General features: G+C 43.1%; 1 protein-coding gene across 3 annotated transcripts in view; it reads left to right on the forward strand.

Moving 5' to 3' along the window:
• Window positions 1-26,749, forward strand: part of Fgf12 (fibroblast growth factor 12) — a 532,109-nt gene that overhangs the window by 256,830 nt on the left and 248,530 nt on the right. The window contains exon 1 of one of the 3 annotated variants that reach the window (XM_050159953.1): window positions 22,686-22,886. The exons of the other annotated variants lie outside the window; for them this stretch is intronic. Within the exon in view, the coding sequence (XP_050015910.1) occupies window positions 22,688-22,886 (199 nt within the window). The 5' untranslated portion in view covers window positions 22,686-22,687. Of the gene's footprint in view, window positions 1-22,685; window positions 22,887-26,749 lie in introns of those variants that run through there. 3 annotated transcript variants of the gene reach the window in all.

Here is a 26,749-nt window from a genome sequence, read left to right on the forward strand (position 1 = left end):
AATAAATAAAACTGTTGTCTTCCCCTCTTCTGAACAAAGCAACAGTTCAGCTGTAGCTTCCTGGGGGCTAGACTTCCCCTGACCTCCCCGTGGTCCCGGGAACAGCCCTTCCCACAGTCACATGTTCATCTGTGTAAATTTGAAAAAGCAATATCTGTTGACTGCAGTTAGTTAAGGTTGCTATATGTCCCCTAGATCGCTGTGCATGTTGAAAAGTGGCGGAGTGCTCCCTGCCATTTTCGGTATGTAGTGAAGAGAGAGTTCATTTGTGAGAGGTCTCAGCTCAGGTTTGTTAGGATTACCATTTATGTTCACAGCAACTTCCTGGAACTCCATGCCAACCCTCCCCAAGTAGAAATGGACAGAAATAGTCCAATTGCCCATGTGCTGGCTTGGTGGGGGGCATGACACCAAGCCTGGGGCTAAGAAACCGTGTTGTGGTGTGTCATAGCCATGTGGAGGAGGGAAGTACAGAAATTAATCTCTGGGAAATTTTTCTGAGTTTCAGCCCACATGCAATAAAATTCAATTTTCTTCTGAAATCGAATTTATCACTAACCATAAATATTTTCCTTGCATGACTGGTAAAGATTGAGCTTAACGTTACTTTACCTTTCCACAAAAGGAAATAAATCAGTTAAACAAATTAAAGGGGAACTGAATCATCTAGTTTTTTTCTATTAAAAAAATATTGCAGCCTTGCTCTTGTGTGAAGACAGAATGAAAGCAGGTAGAAACAAAGTGACGTCTTTAAAGCTATTTCTGAACTTTGTGATGATCGTGGTATTTCTCCGAAGGCATTTTAGGGTTCCTTCATTGCCCTTGAAAATAATTCATCCAGAAACATTGGATCAATGCCCTCCATAGGAACTCGATGTAGAACACTGGGGTTTGGGCTGAGTGGGGTGTGTTGATGCCCACTGGAGTCTCTGCTGAAGCATCCTTGGTGACGTGAAGGGCATTCTTCTTGGGAACAGTGTGGCAATCATGACTATTGCTGTAGTGAAGTGACCAGTTGAGCAAGGGCCTCCGTCTTTCAGATCAGTTGGTTCATTCGTTCAAGATGAGAGACTATTTCAGTTTTCAACACTTTAACGGCTTAAGTATCAAATACCGATTATCTAATGGCTCCTGTGGCTGAGAGCTCACCCAGGCACTCTGTTCAGGGTCCCGGCAGGCTGGGGTCCCAGTGCTTGTCATGATTTAGCTCTCAGGATACCTTTTGAAGCTCATTCAGGCTGCCGGCAGCGCTTCTTTCCTTGTGGTTGTAGAGCCAGGAGGTAGTATTTTCTCTAGCTGTTGGCTGTGACCACTCTGGGCTCCTAAAGGCTGTTCTGAGGCATCGCCATGTGGCTGTCTCCATAGGTAGTTCACAGCATGGCAGCTGGCTTCCCCAGACCAGCAGGAAAATCTCTCTCCAGTCTGCTAAGGAGGAATCTTACACAGCATAGCCTAATCCAGGCGCTGTCTCATCCAATCCGGAGTCCCACTCCCACTCAAAAGCAGCAGATTGCTTAGGTCGTGTATGCCAAGGAGTAGCGAGGTACAGGGGATTTATTTCTTAGAATACTGACCTGCCATGAAAGGGAAGGGCAAGCAAATTCGAGCATCAGCCATATGTGCGCTATTCACATTCATTATTTATGTCTCAGAATTGTGTTTTGGGATGCCTGCGAGTACCCAATGCTTTTCAAGATCAAGAAACCACTTTATAAAGCATCAGTCAAGCCTTGTGGCCCTGGCTCAGTCGCTCAGCTGAACCGGGGCAAGAGGATCACAAATGCAAGCCCTGTCTCGACGTAAGCTCAAGTTCAGCCTGGACAATTTAGTGCAACCTTGTTTGAAAATAAGATAAAATGGATAAAGGGTGGGGGTAGATCTCAGTGGGACAGGGCTTGTCTAACGAGCCCAAGGACTCTAATCTGATCACCGGTAATACGAAGGAGATAAGTAATTGCTGCAGACACAGCATCCAGATTCAAGTAAACGTCTGTCTGACTTCACAGCCAGAGATGTTCGAAGCATTCCCAGGTGTCCTTGGGAGTTGATTGATGGTCTCCACAGAAGGACACTGGATGGGCACGTGACGTGTGAAACCACTTAGTGATGTGTCTTTATCCTAAGGGCCAGTGCCTTGCAAATATAATGTGTGTACATCGAGTGACTAGCGCAGTTCATGTCAAGGGGCTTCACGTTTACCCTCTCGCTCTCCAAAGTGAGTTCTCCAACCCAAAATTTACATCTGAATTGGGCAAATATTTGTGTAGCAATCCATTGAGTTCACTGAAGGAAATAAGATTAATCCAGTAGTGTTTGAAAAATGGGGTTTCTTGTATTTTATCTTCAACAAGAATCCTCATGGTAGAGTAAACAAAACACTGGTGGTGTAGAGCCCAGCATGCAAGTACCTTCCTTCTGCTCTCTTTAACTTTCTGACCTGTACCACTTCTCCGAGGAGGACACGCGTGTGAATCTAAGAAATCTCCAGAAGACATCAGGTTATCAACAGTAATTTCTATAAGCCACACTCTATAGATTTGCACAGGGCTCTGCCAGGTTGTGAAGGAAGCGGGGATTGCCTGCGGCTTGGGAGCTTCCAGAAATTTTTGGATGAATTTGTTCTTTCAGGGATCCAGCTGTGGACTTGTCATGACTGAAATGTTCCCCAGGCAGATGCTTTTGTCTCTGTGATGGGAATCTTGGCTTTCTTTTTAGAGCTTTTGCCTCTCATGTTTTGATCAGAATTGCCACCTGAAAACCCAATGAATAAAATTAGTGAAAGAGGTACACTCTAACTGAAACCTTAAAACGTCAATGGTAAGGGAGCTCCACCTAGTGCTCCCATGACTGTGGATCCCATGGCTTGCCATTTGCCCGTGTGACAGTCTCACATTAGAGTTCCTCCTCCATTCCCACTTCCACTTGCTCATCTAAGAGTTCTTTCTTCCTTCAAAACAGCATGTAGGTTAGCATTGTAAGCCCCTTTCATTATTTTACATCTTCTTTGCAATAACTATACAAAAATGCAAGCAAGAATTGTTAAAATGTAATTTAGTACACTTCAGAATTTACCAAACAGACGTATAAGCACTGCCTGTTTGCTATTTACACGGTTTTTAATAGGTTGCTGGTTTCTCTATGAAGACCAGGTTGGCCTTCAGCTAGTGTTCTTCTGCTTCATACTCCCGAGTATACTGAGATTGCTGGCATTCACTGCTGTGCCCAGTTTTACACGTTTATATAAAGTTGGCATGACACATATCCTGCAGCTTTGTGTCATAGACTTTCTCTTCCTTCTACATTCTATTTATCACATGATTTCATTTTTTATAACATGGCTTAAAGACTGTTTCTTGTTTCTTTGAATGAGTAGTTTTGTAAACACCTAGGTTGTCTTCTCTCACACATTCAGTCCTCTTCTCCATTGGGTGACCCCATCTCACCCACCAGCTACCAGCCAGACCTCAGTTTGCTCAGCCAGTCCTGGTCTTGCCTTTTGTGAACATGGCTAAAGACCTCATTTTAACGTGAACTGTTTGGCTCTCTTACACTGTCAGGTCCAGTTTAACTGTTCCCCTGCCCCCCAAAGAACTTTTGTTCTATTCTATTCTACTCTGATTTGTTGGATTTCACTATCCCCCCATTAAAGTCTCAACCAGTAAGCAAGTGCATTCATTTTATAACTCTCAGAATACGGCACAGTGCCTAGAACATATCTCGTGGCAGAGAACGCTGAAAGCTAGGGAACCGAGGGCAAAGTTGGGGTGTGTGTGTGTGTGCTACTGCCCAGGTGTGCACTGAGGGGAAACCTGGCACAGATAGTAGCAGTGTGAACAGAAAGGAGCTAGCGGAGAGATACTCAGAACCTGAGCAATGCGTGTATGAGCATGTGAGGTTCTGTGTATGTGGTTGATGGAGGAGGGATGAGTTAGAGTCCAAGGTGGTGCTCAGTGCTTTCTCTTTACCGGCCAGATGGAGGCTAGTGCTCTGATGGCGGAGATGAGTGCTCTGATCCGATGAGCAGCGGGATGGGAAAGGCTGGGAGAAAGACTGAGTGCTAGTTCGTGCTTTAAATAATAACATATCAAGACACACATGGAAGTCACTAGTATCCTTTACTAAGTTGAAACATTCTCAATCATTTAAAATTATATTTACATCCGGGCAGCGGGGGCGCATACCTTTAACCCCAGCACTTAGGAGGCAGAGGCAGGCAGAATCTCTGTGAGTTTAAGGCCAGCCCGGTTTACACAGTGACTTCTAGGACAGGCTCCAAAGCTACAGTTAAACCGGGTCTTGAAAAACAAAAAAAAGCCAAAAACACACAAAAAAGTTACGTGTGTGTGTGTGTGTGTGTGTGTCTGTCTGTCTGTCTCTTGCTCTCTCTACTTTTGTGTAGGTCAAAGGACAACTTCCGAGAGTCAGTTCTCTTCTTTTACCACATGGGGCTTTGAGGTCAAAGATCAGTGAGTCCTTAAACCTGCTGCGCCATCTCACTGGCCCAAAAATCATTTTTGAATGCATTCAAAATTGAGTAGGGCTGTGGACTAACATATTTAAAAGCCACAAAGGTGTTGCAACTAAGAGAGTTATTGAGCGCTTGGGCTCATTCAAATGGAAGAAGCTAGACTGGTTCTGTGAGCAATAGTTGAAGGAAAGAGTTTTCATTAACAGAGTCAGGGGAAATGCAATGGCTGAAACTGGTTTCTGCAAAAAAGTCTAAAAACCCTCTTGCATTAGGGAAACCAGCACAATTTCCAGTGCACCAAAGAGTGGGATTAAGGCCTGGAAGATTCACATTCTCTTGGCTGAAGGATATTTTTAGGGTCAAAACCGTCCCGTGATGAAAGAGAGAGAGGTCCATAAGCTGGGACTGGCCATTGCTGAGGTTTTTCAAAAGTGCTTGCCTCTTCATAAGTTGGGCTGTGTGGCCTTCAGCTTAGGATTCTGAGATCTTTTTTTTTTTTTTTTTTTTTTTTTTTTTTTGTTCCCATGAGCCTTCTGCCTCAGTCTCCAGGTGCTGGGATCCCAAGTGTGCACAGACGTCTATCTGGTATGCTGGGGTTTGTCAGAACTGTTTTGTGTTTAGCAGGTTTGTTTTGGGGGATGGCTTGTCATATTTACCTGTCATTTTTGATTAAAGGAGGTAGATAGATATTATAGAAAAGGACCCTCTTGGTTTCTCACTTCAGGGCTGTAGTCATGTTGGAAACAGGGGCATAAGAATTAAGTTACCTATCTTTTTCAAATCACCTCTCAGTGACTTTTTTTTTTTTAATGTGCTCTACTCTCAGGATCCGAGCTATTTTGTCTGTTCCCTTTAGCAGAGATCTAACCAGCTCCTTTCTATCTTGGCTTCCAAGAAAAATCGACCCGACACAAATTTCAGATCGAATGGTTTCACCTATTATGGCTTCCGGGTGCCCCTAAAGTAAGTTCCTCTGTTCAGAACTAGTTCCTGCAAGTGGAGTGAGCGAGCGAACTTATCTCCCAGGCTCACTGTGGGTGGTTAGAGGCACTTTTGTCGTGAGCAATTTCTCAGTGCTGATGCCTTTTGTGTTGGAATCCTCAAGATAATTCCTGTCATCCTCTGCTCCTTCATTCTTTGGCTTTTAAGATCTCTTTGGAATAACACGTGGTGCTTGGGGAAGAGGTTTTACTGCATTGTGACCTGGGCATGATGTGAAGCCCTGGGGGTTTCTGGAAAGTAGCAAGAGCCTCACAGGACTTGAAAATTGTTGGTATTAGATATAATCCAGGTACTTGGAAACTATGGGCCTGTAGATCCCAGATAATAAATGCATGCTGAGTGCACCAGCACTTGACTCGGTGCTGATGAAATCTGTCCTTTCCTGACTGTGCTCTCTAAGTCTCTGTTAGCACTGATATTTTGATAATAATTTTTATATAAAAATTATGATTTATCGAAAGTATTTTATTCTTTCCCCTTTCATATCAGAGACAGAGAATTTTTATTTGACATTAAATAAGGCTCAATTGATGAATTAAATAACTTCTAATGAGTTTGCTTATTATTTTGAGAAATATATGCAGATGGGTCTGTAACTCGAGAATGGTAATGAAAATTTAAATGGCAAGACACCAATATCAGAAGTTGAAACAGTGGAACACGTGAGAAAATGTGTAATCAATTCCGGTATATTTTTCAAAAGCCCAGAAAGAATGTGAAGCAACTTTAAGAATTAATTATTCCAGGCTCTTAACTTTAGCGATGGGTGCTAAGGTTAGGGCTAGGGGTTATAGGCCCGTGGTAGAGGACTTGCAGTGCTCTGAGTTTCCTACTTGTCCAGCAAGCCTTACGTCCACTCGGAGAGCTGTTGATAACTGTGCGCCACTACTGCACCTTTGGGGTTGGTGTGTCATGCTGGTGTTGCGTACACAATTTGTACATGTCAAGGAAAGGAGATTGGTGATGGAATAAAAGACATAGGGTCTATTGTTGAGAGATTGGTGATGGAATAAAAGACATAGGGTCTATTGTTGAATTTCATTGGATATGTTTAATTGTCAACAAATAATTTAGCAGGTTATAAATATAGGAAGTGAGATGTGTAGAGAAGAAACATAGCTTACCTTCTCAATATATGAGTCAGACTGTATACAGTCAAGACAAGCGAGCTCGTTCCTTCCCATTTTCCCCTAGTTGCTTCAAAGGATAACTTACAGCCTAATGAATATTCCCAGCCTATTACAGTGCTCACAGGCTGACCACCATGAAGCTCATTAAAACCATCTTCCATCAGTCTTGTGAAAAAGCCAAGAGAATGGGATTGCTTCAGAGGAAGAGGAGCGAGCTGGTCCTCTACAGTAGATGACCTCAGGGAGACATGAACTGAAAAGAGATTGCTGGCAGCCTTGCTTCTTATTGTTCATTTTCTTACACGTGAACTTCAATTCCTGCTCCTTCCTTTCTCTACTCCTCTTTTTTTTTCCAGCACACGTTTAATTATAATAACTATTTCTAGAAGGAAGCTTCTAGAATGAGCAAGTGAGAGCCCCCGCCTTCTTGGAACTCCTAGTCTAGTGGGTGAAATAAGACATGACTAAGATGAAAATCAAGTTTATACAAAGTAAGAAACCGTCTTTCCTGTGACAAACCCCAAACAGACCTTAGTCATCCAGAAGATAAAGTCTGGCTGACCCACAAGAACACCGCAATTTGGAGGGATCCTGAGGGGCCTGAGTAAGGAAGTCTTTTTTTCTACCTGACTCCACTTTGGACACCATAATTTTGTTTTTGGTTTTAGCTGCAAAAGAACTACTTAGCTCTAAGATATTTTCTGTGTCTGGTTATGTGGGTGGATCGAGTCTGAACCTTGATCCAAGCAAACGCAGAATAAAATAAAATGCAGAATAAAAATAATAAATATTTGTCAGATGTCACCAAGCTTGAGAAGTGATGTGGGATGTCCTGTACTTGTGTTGCTTTTGTTGGGTTAATGACTAAAACTATTTTGGACTATGGTCAGAGGGCAGAATATAGCTAGGCTGGAATNCTCTCTCTCTCTCTCTCTCTCTCTCTCATATATATATGAGAGAGAGAGAGAGAGAGAGAGAGAGAGAGAGAGAAGGCAAGTCAGCAAGACACCATGTAGCTTCCCAAAAAGAAAGAGGTAACAAACCATGAGCCTCATGAGAAAATATAAAATAATTCTAGTGAGTTAATTAAAGATGTAAGAGCTAGCTAGAAATATGCCTGAGACATTGGCCAAACAGTGTTACAGTCAATATAATTTCTGTGTGATTATTACGGTCTGGGCAGCTAGGAAATGAACGAGCAGCCTCCATTTTCAGAGAAGGAACCCTGCCCTGAAGTCTCTCCACTGCAGGTGGCTGCAGTGTGTGGGCTGTTTCTGTGCCTGTTGGAAAGGACACAGAAGGGTTCTGATCCCTACCTTTGAGTTTCAGTCATTTTCATGTTCTGTCAGGACTATACTCTGTCGGGGGATGCACTTCAAGAGATACTCAATCTATTCTCTTTTGTTTTTCTCTTTATATCTCTTTACTTATATCCATATATGCACTCCAAATGAAACAAGAGCAACTATGTACTGTTTGCAGTTATTTCCCAAATATGTGGAACATCCCATACCATATATTGTATTTTATCTGTCCAGATTCAAGCCGAAAGTCCCAAATAAACTTAAAATTTTATATTTACTGCTAATTTAGGTTATGTTAACCCACACTATATACACCATTTAAAAACCAGTATAGTTCGTCTCACCTCCTTGTACTGCCCAATAGAAATGCCATGGGAAAGTTTTAAATTGTCACATCATAATAGAAATTGCTTCTGCTTACCCAGCATATGTTATATGATATAGAACATGCTAAGTGGTTCCTTTATGTATTTTCTGACTGGCTCTTTAGAATAATCATGTTAATACTTTTGTTCTCACTTTGATGATGATTAAGGAACAATGAATTGGTAATTAATTTAGGGTTTTATTGTTATTTAGATCAAGAATTACAGTTTATTCTCAGGATTCTGATAATAATCATTCTTTGGTTCTTGAGACATTTGGTTCTTTTAGATCTTGTTATGTCTTGCATAAGTGTCTGTCTTCCAAACACAGCTAAAGATAAAAGTAAACATGTGGATTGTTTCTCTTTTTCCAGCTCTTATTATAATTACAGTGTTGTAGTTAATACAGTTTAATATAGTGTTACCATCTTTTCTTTTCCTGCACTATGCTTTTTTTCTCTTAAAATTCTCATGTCACAGGAAGTTAACAAGGCTATTACTATACATACTGGATTGTCATAATATGAAATGGGATACTCTCTGGGCAAAATAAAACCTCACAGATGTCCAAATTTTGTGCCTAGTATATTTTCAGAATCATCACTAGATATTTTTGTGTTGTGTTTTATTTACCTCATTTATTAACTTTATAGCATTATTTGTTCATTTTTATATGAACAAAGGAAGGGGTACCATGGTTGTTCCTTAGAAGTCATTCTATCCACAATGTGTACTCTAAGCATCTTTTGGACTAAATGTGGAAACGGATGCAAGCTGTGTCTGAGGGACCCATTCCAGACACCTCCCTCGAATCCCAAGCTCTTAGAGCAGTAATTAGGTGCTGGGCTCAGAAAGAATGCAGGCCCAGAGATTCAAGGTCTTCCAGTCAGTTCCTAGAAAAAGCAAGACCAAGCCCAATCCTAACTCCACCCACCTCATGCATCCATTGGCTGTTTTGTTACTTCAACTTACTTTTTCTTCATGAACTTGGCCCATAAAAATTAATAATAAACAAGATTCAGTTTTCACAACGTGGGACTTCAAAACCTTGATGTTTGGCACCTGTGTGCTTCCTTCTCATCTTCTATTGAGAAGCTCTTTCTTAGTCCTATTTCTGGGAGGGTTCTATCCCAGTTATTCATGAGTGTGCAGTTCGCATGGTGCTTTTTGATGAAACTTGGCAAGGTCCCTTCAACCGAGAAGAGTAATCTCTTCTAAATGTCCCTGCACGAACCTACCTCCTATTAGCCTGTGTCTCATTCTGTAGTCACTGAAACAGTCAGGCTCGTCCACTAGACAATAACTTCTTGGAGAAAAGAAATTATGTTTTATTCCTTTATGCCTCCTACCTGCTAGAGAATTTAGCATATGTTCAGTGTCTAATGATGGGATTACATCCACCCCTTGATGGGTAGAAAAAAAGGGAAAATAAATGCACTGCTTTATGTGCGTGTTACATATATTTGTGTGTAACAATTGTGCATATATAAGTATACATACATAAACACAAATTGAAATATGGAGATACATATTTGGATATATAGTATATACATATATACATGTATATACACACAAATTGAAAATCTTAAAATAATATTTCAATTTCTTGAGATTAATATAATTATATCATTTCCCTCTTCCACTTCCTCCTTCAAAAACTCCTGTGTATCTCCACTTCATGTTTGCTTGCTCTTTTTCTAATTCGTGGTCTCTTTTTCTTTAATTGTTGTTACATATATATACACCGTGTGTGTGTGTGTTTCTAGATATATACAGTCTGTATAATGTCACTTGTATGTGTGTTTTCAGGGCAGACCATTTGGTATTGGAAACACAGTTGGTATGCTTTTCTCTGGGGAAAACGACTTATCTTGCACTGAACATTCCTTAGTTACCTGTATTTTTTTTTTCTCTAAGCTTGAAGTCCCTTGATCTCCCAGGAGCTCCCTGCTTCCTTGTCAGCATGTCTATTGGTGTCGTCCTTGTTCGGATCATGTTTGGACAGCCATGTTGATGATACTTCATGGGTGCAGCTTCTGGAAATTTTAGGAGACACAAGCTCACAGCAAACTTCCGGATCCTCTGGTTCTTACAAGCTTACTGCCCTCTTCATAAATGATTCCTGAGCCTTAGGTGCAGGAGCTGTGCTGTAGCTGTATCCATGGTCACTGGGTTCCACAACTCTACATCCTGATTGGTACGGTTTTTCTGTAATGGTCTGCGCCCGTTGCAAAGAGAAGTTTCCTTGACGGTGGTGAGGCCCTCAGTTATCTGTGGGTATAAGGACAGATATTTCGAGTACAGTGATGACTGATGATGGCTTAGTAAAATCGTGGTTGTAGATTCACTGCCAGGATTCATGACTTCACTAGCTCTGGGTAGTTGGCTAGTTTTCCAGCACCAGGCATGGTTTCCTACTTGTCGAGCAAGCCTCACGTGCACTCGGAGAGCTGTTGATAACTGTGCGTCACTACTGCACCTTTGGGTTGGTGTGTCATGCTGGTGTTGCGTACACAATTTGTACATGTCAAGGAAAGGAGATTGGTGATGGAATAAAAGACATAGGGTCTATTGTTGAATTTCATTGGATATGTTTAATTGTCAACAAATAATTTAGCAGGTTATAAATATAGGAAGTGAGATGTGTAGAGAAGAAACATAGCTTACCTTCTCAATATATGAGTCAGACTGTATACAGTCAAGACAAGCGAGCTCGTTCCTTCCCGTTTTCCCCTAGTTGCTTCAAAGGATAACTTACAGCCTAATGAATATTCCCAGAACGAATTGCTGGTTTTGTTTAATTGACTATTTGAAGCTAAAGATGGCCAAGGGGTTAATTAATTAAGGGAATTTTTAATGCAATTATCAGATGCTCCAGCGTTGAAGGCACGCTTCAAAGATGGTTTCTGTCGTGGAGTACCTAGTAGAGAAAATCCTGAGCCGAGGGTACCGTATTGCATCTCAGGACCCTTGTGTTCCTGGTGGCAGGACCAGATGTTTGGCAAACAGCACTGCTTGGTGCTGAGAGGAGCATCTCAAGAGAAGTGCAAAGAATTCTGTAATTCAATGACACTTCCACAGCTACGAAGAGAATCCTGACCCTTGTCTCTACTACTAATAAACCAGTAAAATACTTAGTTTGAAAAGGCTGCACACCAATTGGAGACATTTTAAGAAAAGCATTTTTAGCTGTTTACAAAGATTTAATAATTAATTTGGTCATCTAAACTTCAAAGGATCAGAGGGAGGAAAGGTTTCAAAGGAAAGAAATGAAATTACATTGGGATGATCAAAGCTAGAATACGTATACTACCATCTACTGAGTGTGTGACTTACTGGTACTTCTGCTGCCCTTTAAGCCTCTTTTTTTTTTGCATCTAAAAATTTGGCATTTTAAAGGGTCACACTGTATCTTACTGTGTGGTTGTGGACATTGAATGAAAAAAATCCCTTTCATTCTAAACGATAACGTGTTAGACATATTAAGTTTTGCTAGCCTTTATTCGACAAAGCCAAAGATGTAGCCACTAACTGATAAATTAACCTTATATCACGAGATAGCTACTCGCAGAACAAGGGAGTTGGAAATGAAAGCATTGGCCCAGATGATTCTAACGGGTCTTTCCATCCCAGTTCTTACGTTTGGTCGTTCTACATGAATCACTGTCATGAAAAAAAAAAATCTATTCTGTTTGCTGCCTGAATGATCCCAAGTAGCAGAAAGTTCGGCATTGGCCCAGGCGTTCTTAACAGGCAAATAGCCTCTATGCTTCGAAAAGCCAGCTCTCAGGGATCAATGCCTTACTCCTGAGCTGCTCCTCTAGGCTTATGCTTACACAGTAGCTCCATGGGATTGAACACTCTGAAAGGAAAATCACAGGTTGGCATTTTAAGGATACTGGCAGTACAATTAAAAAAAAACTCACATGCATTTTCTCGACTTTAGGAGAAATGACTAGCAAAGCCGTACACACTCAATTACAGTGATTATGTAACTGGGGGCTCTCTGACAAAGAAGAAAATCAGTATGACACACACTGAGGGCCTGATTGTACTTCAGAAGCAGGATGTCTTGTCCCCAATTTTGAGAGAAGGGAAGTGAGAGATTCTGTAGCATTACAGGGATCAGTTAAGATTAGAAACTCATAGGAATTATTAGCATTAAGGTTCACCTAAGATGAACATGAGTCTGTAACAGGACAATGTGTTCTCCCAATGTCTTTGTTGAGGTTCTTTACATGAGGTTTTCCTAGCTACATCTTTTCATTTTCATGTAGGGATAAAAAGTACCATAAGCTATAACCATCATGGTTGACACCAGCAGTTCCAGAACACTTTGGGGGCAGGCACAAAGAGACAAGAAAGGGTGGAGGTTTCAGATCTGTGTCCTTCCATCGTGGTCCTTCCCTTGACGAGCTATAGCAAATCTTTTCCCTCACCCGTTTGTTTGGTCATTAGTAATAACGTCCAGCTCAAAGACAAGAACAATTTAATTTGCTATCCCAGAGGTGCTTGGGTAAATACAAAGAGATCCACCCCAAGTTGTTTTGCTTAAGGGAAGTGGTACTGGTAAGCATTTCAGGTTAGTGGTCCTAGGATGTTGGAGAGAAAGAATTAAGAAACCATCTGGATAGTTTCACTTTGGGTTTAAAAAAAATGGACTTTATAGAGAAGGAAAAGTTATCCAAGCTTCTATTTAGACAGCGCCTGAGTAAAAATTCTGCTAAAACTAGGAATGAGTCCAATTATAATCAACTTTCTGCTGACTTTTCTTAACTATAAAACAATTTTTCTTTGGATATGAATTATTGTGGAATTGGTCATCAGTGACGTTGATTATGTACATATATGTATAACACTCATTAAAAATTCAACAATTAAAATTTCAAACAAAAATCTTTGATTGCCACCCCTCTCCTCTTATAGTGGGAACAGCTTTATCCTGTCTAGTTCTAGCTCCAAAGAGAACAAAATATACATTATTTCTGTCACCACTGCCACTATCTCTAGTAGGGCACCTTAGAGTATACATGTTCCTTGTCCTTTAGAATCCCAAATTAACCATTGCCATCGACTCCACGACTCTTTTATTGTGGGGCTTCAATTATAAGGACTGGCAATTTTTTCCATTAGTCATCTCATAGGCAAGTGAGCTGATGTAGGGAGGTTAATTGAGCCTTCTGAGCCCTAGGTCTATGTCAAGGACTATACTGTAGTTTTCTAAGACGAAATTTCTGTCTCCTTGCAAAGGAATATGGCTAGTATGGGAATCATCCTTCCTGTATTTGCTGTTTTTGTGGTTTTGCATGCTTCAAATTAGTAAACATAAATCTTCTCTGAAATTATATAAAGACTCCTGAAGATAATACAGTAATGCTGAGATCAAGTGTTTTTGTTTTGTTTTGTTTTCTCCTCCTAAACTGTAATTGCGGAGTATTTCCCAGCAAGGATCAACTTCCATGATATCAAGTGTGATGTGGAGCCTATCCTAAGTACTATCATTGACATTTTTTTTATTGGCAACATGAAAGGGGGCTGAGCAGTAATGTTACTATAAGACTTCCTGAAGGCTGAGCACAGAGTGTTTTGAAAACAACAACCATATAACTTGAAGCCATCAAATCTCAAGAGTCACAAGGGATTTGTTTTCACAGTTTCTGTCTGTTTCTGTATAGAAGACGATTCATCCCTTGATAGATAATCTTGTGGAAACGTGGGACAATCTCAAAATCCAGTTACAAGGGCTCATGCCGCCCCGTCTTCCTTGAGCTTTTGGTATGTCTTCATCAACACAGACCTCCTTGTTATCTGATTTCTGAAACTAACTTCTTATTTATGTGGGTATTAACCATTTATTTCTCTAGAATGGTGGGGTTTACCTAGGGTTTATTCAAACGGCATTCTTAGAAAATGGCGAGTATGAGGGACCCCCACTTTCATCAGCAGTGTACTTCTGTGTATGAGAACCACAGATTAAATAATGCTATCAGGGGATAAAGGTGGTACTACTGTTCCTGATAAAAAGCTTTCCCAGGTGTTTTCTTCAGGATAAAGTTTGAACTACCCCCCTTCATCTTGTACATTAATATTTTAAAGCCTCATTTAGTCAATACACTTGCAAGTACCTATAATACTCAAAATACTCTACAAGGGTATTTATAGTGACAAAACTGTTAATTCAATCTTGCCCCCAAATTCTACATCTAATCATATCTGGAGAGCACATTTAAGATGGTTTCCTTTATGGTTTTGTTTTTGCACTAGATTCAATTTATCCTGAAGCCGACTTTTAACTCTTGTCTTAGCAAATCATCAAAGTTTCTGATTAAATCTCTTTTAAAAGCTAGTTCTAACTGTTTCCTTGTTCTACCCTTTTTAAAGAAGGAGATGGGACTGCCAGAAAGTGGAGAAAGGAATACATTTCTCTAGTGCCACAGTGGTTAGCATACTCAACCAAGTGGCAGGCAATTGGCTAGCTTACTTGTAAAGAAGTCCCACGTCTTCACTGACTGTAAAATCCGAATGCATCATATGGATGTAAATTGTCATTGGATCACTTGACACATTTTTTTCTGAACTGTTTGTATATTTTCACAGCCCAGTGCTGTGTCCAACGTAAAGGACCAAACCATGATTTTATTGTGATTTTTGTAGTATATTTTAAGTGTTAGTTATATGCTATTTCAACTAGATACATTCCCTGGAAATTTGGAAACTAAAATTAGAAATGAGAGCAACTAGAAATGGCCTGTGTTGGAGCAGCTCCGAGAAGATGGGTGTCAGTATAAATATTAAAATTATCAAAACATTTTAAAGTCACTTTAGTTGCACTCCAAGACTTCAGAGATTGGCTCATCATTTTTCTGTCATATTTGCTCTCCTCCCTTTTTAATTTATTCCAGTTTTACTATGAACATGGGTGTAGACATGTACATCAGTGTGTGTGCATGTTTCAGAGAGAGACACACAGAAAGAATTGAAAAGATAAGTCTAGATATGAAGCATTGTTAGTTAGAGCAGAAAACTGACTGCAGATACCTTTTCAGACTACTATATTTTAAGATACGTTATTCAAGGCAAATAATTTTTTTTCTTTTTTTTAAGGCAGATAATTTTTAAAGTATTCTGGTGAAACAAAATGTCCACTTGGGAATATGGAGGGAACCTTGATTTTCTTTGTTGTTACAAAAAGTGAATGTGCCCTCACTTCTCTTTAGGAGATTTATATATCTATTTGATTTTAAAAGATACGTGTGTGGTAGGATGAATTTCATATTAGCACTAGAGAGTGAACCTAAGATCTCAGACGCACTCAGCATGACTCCTACACTGAGCTACAACCAAAAAGTTATTGGGTGCATGAATTAATCCCATCATCTGAGTGTTTGATGAATGTTTTCTATGCATTTCAAACACTGAAAATATTAAAACTGACAGAACCCCATCCTTGTGGCTCACACCTTGTACAGAGGGACTGGCTCGCACCAGCGGTGGTATTGTGACCTCAGTCCACCTGGAAAGGGAGACAGTTATGTGTGTGGATGTGACAGAGCAGTGTGCAGTATTTAAGAAGAGCAATGAAGGCAATGGAAACTCCAAAGGATACTCTCCTAACCAAGACTGGGAAAAAAAATAAAAAAATAAGTAAAATAAAATAAAACAGAACAGACCATCACTTTAGCTTTCCAACTCAGAGGAGGTCACACCTGAATAGGACAGAATGTAGGATGCTTGTGCCCACCCTGCCCACCAAACAGCAATCCCTTGAAAGTGCTTATTAAGACTGTGGTAGAGACCAGTGCTTGCAAGGATGCTTGGAATTCCCATTGTTCCCCTCTGTGTGGTTACAATTAGGACAGTGTAGACTTCAAGGGTAGGAGGCCTGAGTGTAACTCCTAGATTTTCATTGTGTGACGTTGGGAAGCCATTCAACTAAGTGTTCGTTTATGAAATCAGGTTATAATTAACCCCTTCACTTTGCTTGCAAGTCTTTTTGAGTTGTAGTGAGAAAACACGTGGAAGAATAGTGTTCAACAGAAAATAACAGTAGCTGGGAACTTTATTTAGAAGTTTCTTTAGTCTTGGTGAGAAAACACATGAAAGATTAGTGTTCAACATTAAATAACAAGGGTAGCCAAGTATTGAGGTGCACACCTTTAATTCCAACACTCGAAAGGCAGAACCAGGTCGATCTCTTAGCTCAAGGCCAGCCTGGTCTACAAAGTGAATTCTAGGACAACCAGGGCTACACAGAGAAACCCTGTCTCAAAAAAAAAAAAAAAAAAAAAAAAAAAAAAAAAAAAAANAAAAAAAAAAAAAAAAAAAAAAAAAAAAAAAAAAAAAAGAATAGAAAACTATGGGGGTAACAGAAGTGGCAATTATATTCTTAAATGTGAAATTCATTTCATGTTTATACTTGTTAATGATGACATCCTGTTTTTATTGGCATACAATATCAAAATCATAATAAAAGAGAACCACTGAAATTGAACAGATTTGTATTCTACAAACTTTTCAGACACTAATCTGTGTGTCCTAAGTTAAGCAGCTTGACCTCTCTGTGTCTGGTTTCTTCATTATGACAAGCCCACCTTAGAGGACTGTCACAAGTTCTCAGAGTGTCAGTAACTGTGATGCGCTTAGAGGCATTCAAGACACTTAGCCCTAATATTTCTCATCAAAACGGATGTAATTCAAAACTTGAACATTTCTCTTTTTAAGCAGCAAAGACATTCGTCTTTGTCTATCATAAATAGAAATAAGACCTCTCCTTTCCTGTCTTGAAAGATGTCCAGAATAGACATGCATATACACAGGGTGATTCCATTGTTGAACTGTTGAATAAAAAAATAACAAAACAAGAATGAACTTGCTACAGAAAGAAATTCACAAATGATTAGACAGTTCTTGCTTACATTGCTTCATCCAGCCTACTTTAATTGACCCTCTGAGAGGGTGAAGCTGCTTCAAGTACTGGGACCGTTCAGGACAGCCGGTTGGAGACAAGTTTGCCTACCTTGCAAGCCTTGCTGTGGTCAAGACCAGCTTGCCTGTGTTCCTGAACTTTGAGTTAAAGGATTAATCTCCCAGAAGGATGGTGGACGTAGAGAGGTGGGCCTTCTTGTGCTTCCAACAGACAAGGACAATGACTATTTTACTGATGAGCATTATGCCTGTCATTGCAAGGTTAATCGCCCACTTCAGGTAGCTTTCCAGTCTCCATTAAATACCTTATGCACGGGGGTGAGTGATGATGTGTGTGAATCTCAGAATCAGTGTTCTGCAAGGTCTGCATGTTAGAGCAGGGACTTGATCAGACGGACAGGTAAAGGACAGCATTCTCTTTCTTACACTGCACATCACTGTCACAATCTTTGGTGTTCCGTGACCTTGCTTAGAGCTGTGAGGGTGGCTCTCATTCACCAGTGCTGCAGCTGTAGCGCAGAGAGCTGATCGAGTAGCTTACTGAAAAGAGATGATAAACCAGCACTCAGGAGGCAGAGGCAGGCACATCTCTGAGTTCAAGGCCAACCTGCTCTACAGAGGCGAGTTCTAGGACAGCCAGGGCTACATAAAGAAACCCTGACTTGAAAAACCAAAATGGAAAAAAAAAGAGAAAGAAAAAAAGAAAGAAAAGTTCAGTGTACACTTTACATTAAAGCATAGACTTCAAGTTTGTTGGTGGCAAGGGAATTGTAGAAGCGTATGTAATTCCCTTGGGTTACTGACACCGTATCTTGAATACCAGGTGTACTCAATACCGTGTTTAAAATGGATGTGTGAGGTAATCCTACTTTGATTTGGGAGTTGGAAGATTTGGTCTGTGAGCAAGCCAAAGACAATTAAATCTCTCTATGTTTTTTTTTTAATTTTAAAATATGGAGATGACTAATACTGTCTATATTTTGTTTGACTGGAGGTAAGAGATATAAATATAGCTGTGTAAGAATTCTTCTGATGTGTATTTGGCAACTTTCTCCAAACTAAAACTTTTCCTACTCATGATGTCTTCAAAACTAGAAAGGGACATTCTTCATTTATCCTAAGAAAGAGAGCAGAAAAATTGGGATTTGTATAGCTCTGAGATATCTCAACCATCAGCAGGTTGATGTATCTTCTCATCGGTAAAGGCAGAGTTATTGGACATACCCAGAAAAGCACTGGGCAAGGGTTGTAATTCAGTGAAACAGATATAGAAGCTTTGAATTGATTCATAAAAACCTCATTTACATATTTCTTCTGAGTTCAACCTTCATGAACTCAGGACCTAGGTTTTTCAGATTTCTGTGTATCTATTTTTCTCCACTAGGGAAGTGAAGCAGATGGTAGTGCTGACGAAACATTTAAGGACAGAATAGCTTTTTAAAAATGCATCAACGGTAGCAGAAGTGCAAGGGAATGCCATGTCTTTGTCATTCATTGAAACCCAAACACCCCATTCTTTTTAATAGAGATCCAAGACAGGGCTAATGTATCTCTCAGAGACCTGATGTTGAAAAGATATTTAGTCTTTACATTCTATAATAGATAACAACATGTCAAGACAGGAGGACTTCAACTTTCCTTTGCTTCTAGGTGTATTTCCACAGCCTATTAAAGAGTAAAGATTTGAGAAGACATGTCTTTTTTTAGTCCTGCTTGAAGAAAAAGAGGGGCGGAGGACTGCAGTTTGGGAGGAATGTTACTAATTTTGAGAGTCTTGCTGTATTCTTCCAATATTATCTGTATGTATTGCATGTATACGGTACACAGCTATATTTTGAGGCGTGGAGAAGCTTTTAAGAATTCCAAAGTATATGTTCCAATCATAGAGATTTCTGTTTCATATTCTCAGAGCCCCTCCTTAGGAATTTGCATCTTTATAGCAAACATCTCAGGTGAATCAGAGGCATTCAAAACACCACCATCAACTCTTGTCATTCAGTCGGCATTTCTCTGTTGTCAAAATGCTTACATATGCACATTCTGTTCTGTGAGGTAGATGGGGACTATTATCTTCATTGTGAGAATGAAAGGGACCAAGTTGAGCTGATTTCCTTAGTTCTTCCGTATAGTCTCTGCCTTCTTGTTCACTCTTGAGATTCCCCTTAGATGACCTCTTGCTGTTGGGGTGTTGATTTGCCAAAGACGGGGTCCTCCCCAAAGCCAGCCAGTACTATCTGTGCCTGCCTTGCTGAAAAAAAAAAATGAGGCAAGCCTTCCTGTAGCCAAGGAAAGAAAATAATAATTTTATTTGTGGACATTGAACATTTTCCTAATTGGCTGTGTTGCCAGTTGATTTCAAGCAATCCCTCTGTCTTGTCAGATGTACTTTGGAGTGCGCATCCTTTTCACCTATCTTGATTGGTGTTGTTCAAATTCCAGGAATGAATCTATCATCCGCAGCCAGCCAAACTGGGCTGCTGCAATGGTTTCATGCTCCCCCTCCTCCCACACCGTCCCTCCTTAGCACTCCTCTCAACTGTCACCCCAGTCTTTGCTTAGCCCACCCAGTAGTCAGGAAGGCCAGACACCTGGTTGGGCTGTCAGATTCACACCTCAGCCCTTCTCATCGCCCAAGTGAATCTCAGGTAGTCCAGCAGATTTGTGCTTATATTTAGACAACCCCTGGGTCCCTCTGAGTTTGGGTCCATTTTCAGCAGGGTGCAGGGCTGGTATTTTTCCCCAACCTCTGAGAAAACTTCAGTCTCCGTTTGCAGATCAGCCACTGAATAAAGAGAGAGTGGTGCTATTTGAAGACCAGTTGGAGAGAAAATGCAAACATGACTAAGGGGCTCTTCCAGACAGACCACAGCCTGAACCAAGGGTGAACACAGGTTTCCAGAATCTCCAATGCTGTGTTTCCGTTGATGCTCCCTACCAGGAGCAGGGCAAGCATTTCTGGAGACAAGCGTGCACTCCAGTGCTGTTGTTCACTGCCCTTGTTCACATCAGTCTAGCATCCCACCTTTATTCACCCTCGAGGCAGGTTGCCTACTAAGACCTTTCTAGGCACTGAATCTGCTTTGTAGCTTTCCCGACAGAAACAAGAAATCTGGGTTCCAAAGAGATGGAAACAGTTTGCTGTTCCAAAATGTGGCGGGGGTGCGCGCGCCCGGGGTGGTAGGGGCAACATACGTGAGCAGGAGGTCATTGCTACTTTCTCCAGTGTTCACTTCCTTCCTTCCTGCAAAATGCTATATATTTTTGGTCACTAGAGAGAGGATAGATTGCATCTCCCTGCTCCCTGCACCATCCCGTCTTTGGCCATTCAGGGTCCTTCAATGAGCTGGTGGATGTTGTTTTTCTCTTTGAGGGGGAGGGACCGGACACAGCAGACCCAAGCTGCAGTTCCCTCACTCAGCCTCTGAGAATTTCTCATCCAAACCTCAATCACGTAGGATTGCGTAGAGAGGAGAAAAGGGGAGAGACAGAAGACAGAGAGGGGGGAGAACGGTGGGGGGGGGGGAAGGAGAGAGTCTGGGAGCAGAGGGCGCGAGGAAAGGGAGCAGGACCTAAGCGCCACGCTTTCCAGTGCTCCGCCAGCCCAGCCCCCAACTCAGTCCCACTAGGAGGCTTTCCGGCTCTCCAGGAGCCTGGGCAACTCAGGCTCCTAGTCCCACCCGCCGTCTCGGCGGCTGTCGCCTCTGCCGGGAGTTTCCTGCGGAGCTAGCGCTCGGACGGCGAAAGCCCGCGGCGGCGCCCAGGAACCTCTGCCAATGAATGGGACTCCGCCCTGAGCGCCCCCTCCCGGTCCAGGGAAGGCGGCGGGGGGCGCCCCGCGCTCCCGCGGCTCCCAGCCGTCCCCGGCGCAGCAAGTTGGGCGAGTTGGTGGCCGTCTTCACCTGCCTCCCTTCCCTGGCCCCTGAATCCGCGCCTGGCCGGGGGAGCCCAGGTGGCGTGCGCGGCCGCCTCCCGCCGTCGCCCAGGGTGGCCTAGGGACCCTGCGTGCGCCTGGGCGCCAGACCATGGTGGGCAGCTGCGACCCGGAGCCGCAGCCGCCGCGAGCCGACGTCGCCCTCAACCAGCCCCCGCCCCACCCGAGCGGACGCGCGGGGGCTCGCAGCGCGCGGTCACTTCCTTCCACGGCCGGGATGGACAGCGCGGGACCGAACGAGCGGCCCAGCATCGGCCGGGTAACCCCTATCTGAGCTGCGGCCGGGAGCAGCCGACAGCTGGGGCGTCCGAGCCTGGGGTCCGGGCGGCGTGGCGATGACCTGATCACGAGCCCGCCAGGGCGCCCGTCCCTTGCTGCCCGGCTCGCTCGCAGTCTGTGCAGAGACCGGCTCGGTGCGGCGGCCCGGGCGCACGGTGGCGGGGAGCTCCGGTGAAAGGCGTGTGGGCGCCGAGCTGAGGAGGACACCTTCGGCAGCTCTGCCTTTGGAGGGGCTTCTGTAAACTACTGAGTCATTCCAGATTTAGGATTCCCTAAATAATCACCAACTGTGCCCGTCTCGTGCCGGAACGCAGGCAGAGAGAGCGAGAGCTCCCGCTCTCGGGACCCCGCGGATCCCCAGGGTGCTTGGCCCTCGAGGATCTCCCTCCCTCCTGCTAGTCCTCCCCCTCCCTCGTCTCCCGCTTTCTTTGCAGTGCTGCTGGAGGAGAGGCGCACTCACCGCAGCTGGAAACAGCTGCCCCCGCCCCGCGCCCCAACCCTGAGTCTAGCTAACCGCTCCCACTTCTTGCCTCCCTCTTGGAATTCCAGAAGTGGGGAGGCCGGCCGGCCCCTGGAGAACAGCAGCCCGTGCGATGCCTTCCGTAGATCTCACCCAGCCGGGACGGACCTCCTAATCGCCAGAACCGCGGGCCACAGGGAGTTGAATTGCTGCCTTCCTCTCTTCTCTGTCGCGGTTGGTGGCTCATTTTCTAAAGGAACGTTTTATTCACTTTTTAGTATGTTCTTTTCTTTATTGTTTTTTTAAAGCCAGGGGCACGCTTCTCGCCTCGGTCCAGACTCTGCCTTGTAAACGGGTTTTCTATGTATGTATGTGTAGGAATACTTTGGACACCTTACAACGCTTGCGCCTCTCCAACCGGGGCACGTCTTGTTATTTTGGACATCTTTTCCCATTCTCCACTTGGTACCCTGAACGCAGTGTGACCAAACTCCTCACTGCCCTTTGGACGAGGATCGCCTTGAGGGTGCAAGTTTGGGGTACAAACGTCTACTTCGCTAGAAGGCCTGGGACCGCCCCGCCCCCTCCGTCAGTGGTTGGGGAAGTTTACATCTGGATTTTCACACGTTTTGTTGCCACTGCCCAGACTCTGACTAACCTTGTGGGCTCCAGGTTTTCGGTACTGCAACCTCCTCAAATATTAGCACTGCCTCCCTGCGCCTGCCCCATCCCTCCAGGCCCTCGAGGTCCTTTCCTCGTCCCAGCAGAGCAGGAACCCGAGGGCTCTGTGGAGCCCGGGGCGTCGGGCCCGCGCTGAGCAGCTATGGCTGCAGCGATAGCCAGCTCCTTGATCCGGCAGAAGCGGCAGGCGAGGGAGTCCAACAGCGACCGGGTGTCAGCCTCCAAGCGCCGCTCCAGCCCCAGCAAAGACGGACGCTCCCTGTGTGAGAGGCACGTCCTCGGGGTGTTCAGCAAAGTGCGCTTCTGCAGCGGCCGCAAGAGGCCGGTGAGGCGGAGACCAGGTCAGTAGCAGCTGCAACAGTGGGCTCCCCAAAGCCCGACATCCTCCCATCCCCTTTCTTAAAAGCTCCTGGGAATTGCTCGTGGAAGGGAATGAGAATTCCTTTCTTCCATGCTGGTCCATCCTCTTTCACCAACCCTGTGTCAGTTAATCGCTTGTCTCTTATTCGGGAAAACACTTTCTGCTTTCATAAGTCCACAGTTTGACTAGTATGAGGGCCACTTGTATAGATACTCCTAGGTTCCGAAATCTTGAAATGTCCTGGAGGGCAGTGACTGGTGTGTTCTTAACTCATTTATTTCTTTACTTGTCACCTATTGTTCTGTCCATCCATCCATCCGTCCATCCGTCCATCCTTCTATCTATGGAGAACTCTAAGATGAATAAAGTTCTTTGTATTCCTCATAACCACACATGGCAGAGGATTAGAAATTATACTGGATACCAGATGAACTTAGTATTATCTCGATTTTCTCTGTCTTCAACAAGCTCATGCTATTTTACCTTTTAAACCATCACAGTTTACCAATTTTCCATCTTCTCACGAGTTCATGTGCTCCTTTCTAATAGGACTTCTTCCCAACCAGTTGATAGTTATCACGGGCTCTTATTATGAACTTTCTGTCCCATTACCAGTCTCTGCACACTAACACTTTGGAGTCGCTTTTATGACGTGATATCTGCAGTTTGGCTCCAGAGAGTGTAAAAGAAAAGTTGATTTCTTAGACATTTCTATGGCACAGCCTTTCTGAAGCTAACGCAGGTCCAAACGGTCCCTCATATGCCTCTATTTACCGAAGGAAAACTGAATACCTTCACTGTCATGAGGACGAGTCCCACCATAAGCCAGGACAGTGTTATGCCTTGAGAGATCAAAAGCACATCCCCAGTTGGTGCTTTCCTCAAGCCTTAGGGTGTGGCCATGGAGACAGTTCTAGTCTGCAGCACCCTCAGTGCTCCTAGCTGAAGGAAGGATGGGGTGAACAGGGCTCCTGGCTGTTGTTGAGTTGACTACCTTATCCTGTTAGCAATTCTGACTCCAGCACTCTCTTGAGTTCCACAAATGAAGTGTGTAAGTTAGATACAATGTGAGGCTCAGAATAAGTTAAGATGTTGAGAGTGAGCTTTGGGAGGGTGGGTGCTTCTCTTTAGCTTTCATCGACTTTCCCTGACATTCCTCACCCCATTTGTGTCTCATTTTCATACTCTCTGATGGCCGCAAAGCGGCAGATTTCAAGAGTAAACAAAACCGTTGATGGTCCCATCTCAGCAGCTACCAAAGTCTTTCCGTTTTACATCCTATTAATGTGGCCTGTGCCTTTGATGAAGTGGAGACTAAAGAGAAAAGCAGAATTATCTCTACATATTGAACATTGCATTTTAAAGGGCAGTATAAATCCTTTGGAACCTTCCTCTCGGGGCTTAAGGAATCTGCAAGGGACTTGAAGGCTCTAGACCCAGTGTGACTCACATACGCTGACTCTGGAGTGGAGGTCGCACTGTGGTTGGGATACTTGTGTGGTGTTTATGAGGCGATGCTACTTGACCTTCTCAGCTAACAAGCTAATAGACGTAATAAGTTGCTCTTAACTGTGAATGGATGCGATAAACTCAGTTTGCAGATGTTGATTTGTAGATGAACAGTTAACATGGCTTTGTGTGTTGGGGGAAAGGATTGTATACTGTTTCCTGAGGTTCTCTCCTTAGTGCCTTATTAGAAAACATGGGATTTTCTGGGCTTACTATTTGCTTTGGAGCTCATTTAATCTGCTTCTCTTGTTTACATGCTCAGTGTTCATCTTGAGGATCTTGGTGACTGACTTGCTTTAGCTATAGGGTCACATGACAACCTAGCAGAAAGACTGTAGCAATTGCTAAGGCATTCCTTAGCAAAAGGACACAAGGAGTGAATTCGTACACCAAAGGCTTTGGGTTGTTGCAAAACCTACTTAACTCTGCAGAAACAGAGGTGTGGGTGTGGAAAAGCTTTTGGGGGAAGTTGTGCTATTATTGCTACTAACAAAGCCAAATAATTAATGTGTTAATTTTATGTCGGTGACCATGATTCACATACTGTGGGATGAAACTGTTTGTTGAACTGGCCCCTTCCACACCACACTTCCGCAGAGGCTCCTTCAGTGGATCCAGTGGAAGCCACTCAGCACCAACAGAGGGGAACTGTTTTCCATTTTGTAAGTGCTTTGATGGTGTGGTCACCTAATATTTGAGTTCTCGTTCAAAACTGTTCATGCTCCAAGCCAAGTCCTTCTGAATGGCAAACTGGGTCCTACACGCGAAAGTAATGAAGGGGAAAAACTTGCCTTAGGAAGGAGTTTCCACCGTGATCTTCTAGCACTGAGACACACATTCCAGGGACCAGACTTTTAGGAGAGTTCAGCTCAGGCACCGAGCCTAAGCTAGGTGTTCAATGGGCAAGGGCATGGTTGTGGTTCAGATTTCAGAGCAGACACAGTGAACATCTCCCTGTTTCTTTCTAAACTCACCAAGTTCTAGTTTGGAAAAAAAAAAAAGCCAAAACCATACAAACACATCGCAAACCTAGAACTCATCATGGTACAATGGCTCTGTTTTTAAGCGCCCAGAAATGCAGACTGAAGACATGGAAACTGGCAAGGCAGAGCCTCACAGGGCCTTCGAGTGCGACTGTGTTTTGAGAGCATGGTCCCTGGGGGCATCACATGCTGGTGTACTCTGGGATTGCGCACCAGAATCCTGATTTGAAGAGATGAGAAATACAAGGGCCATGGCAATTTTTTCAATCTGATATCACACACCTAAAGCATGACAAAATTGAGACTGGAAGTAACTCCACTTCATTTATTTTGGTTTGCTCTATTAGCAGTATAAATTAGCAGGAGAGGTAGGTGTCTGCTGGCAATTGATGGGAATAATTTTTTTTGACTGATAGATATTGGTAGCAGTAGTAGGATTATCCATATTATTCCACAATCAGAATGCACAGTGTAGAGGTCACTCTTGTAAAGGCCAACAATGGCAATTATAGTTTTGAGACTCCCGTCACCTCTAGCCAGCATGAATCACTGAAGTAGAAGAGACAGTGAAAGCCTGAAACCAGCGCAGGTCTTGTTAACAACTTGTTCACTGTGTGGGTTGTAGTTCTTTGAAAAATGAAATGTTGGAGACCCTGAACTGCCGTGCTGTCTGAGTCTACTGGACCATGAAAAAGCCCTCCGAACATTTCTGTTCTCTCACCTCCTGGTAGAGAAGTACGATGGTCATTATCCGAGACATTGCTTTGGTGTGAAGTGCCTGGATGAGCCAAACTTGCGGCAGTAGTGGCTGAAATGTGGGCACTGCCGAATTCCCTGCGCTTGGTTTTTTCGTCCGCCCCCCAGACGTGGGTTATTATGTCTGGCTTTTGTTTTCTTTTCAAGAGGCGCAGTCAGTCTCAGGTATTTTCCTCCTGACTCAATAGACACCGGTAGAAGGCCCTATCAAGACAAGGTGGAATTGCTGCTGTTTGTCAGAGCGGACAAGGTGCTTGGGAGTGGTCCAGGGTTGCTATCATTTTGCAAATGGTGTTCTCTCTGGAAAGTAAGGAATAACTAGATAAATCTAAATTCGGTGTGATTTTTAAGTCCAATCTGTACATTTTGCTTTCGTTATTGCTTCCCTGTGTAATTGAGTCCCTTCCCTTAAACTATTAAACAAAAACACCAACAAGGGAAAAAAATCCCTCCCCTAAACCACAAAGAACACTTTCCCTAATTAAAGCCCTCGGTTTTCTACACCATTTCCCTTTTATAAACGACGTAGTAAGATTACATCTGTAATAAATTAGATCAGAGAAGTGTTTGCAATTTTACCACATTTCGTTGATTT

The sequence above is a fragment of the Alexandromys fortis genome, unplaced genomic scaffold (genome assembly GCF_014885135.2).
Source record: "Alexandromys fortis isolate MF-2015 unplaced genomic scaffold, M_Fortis_MF-2015_v1.1 scaffold_100_1_3062724, whole genome shotgun sequence".
Classification (NCBI taxonomy): domain Eukaryota; kingdom Metazoa; phylum Chordata; class Mammalia; order Rodentia; family Cricetidae; genus Alexandromys; species Alexandromys fortis.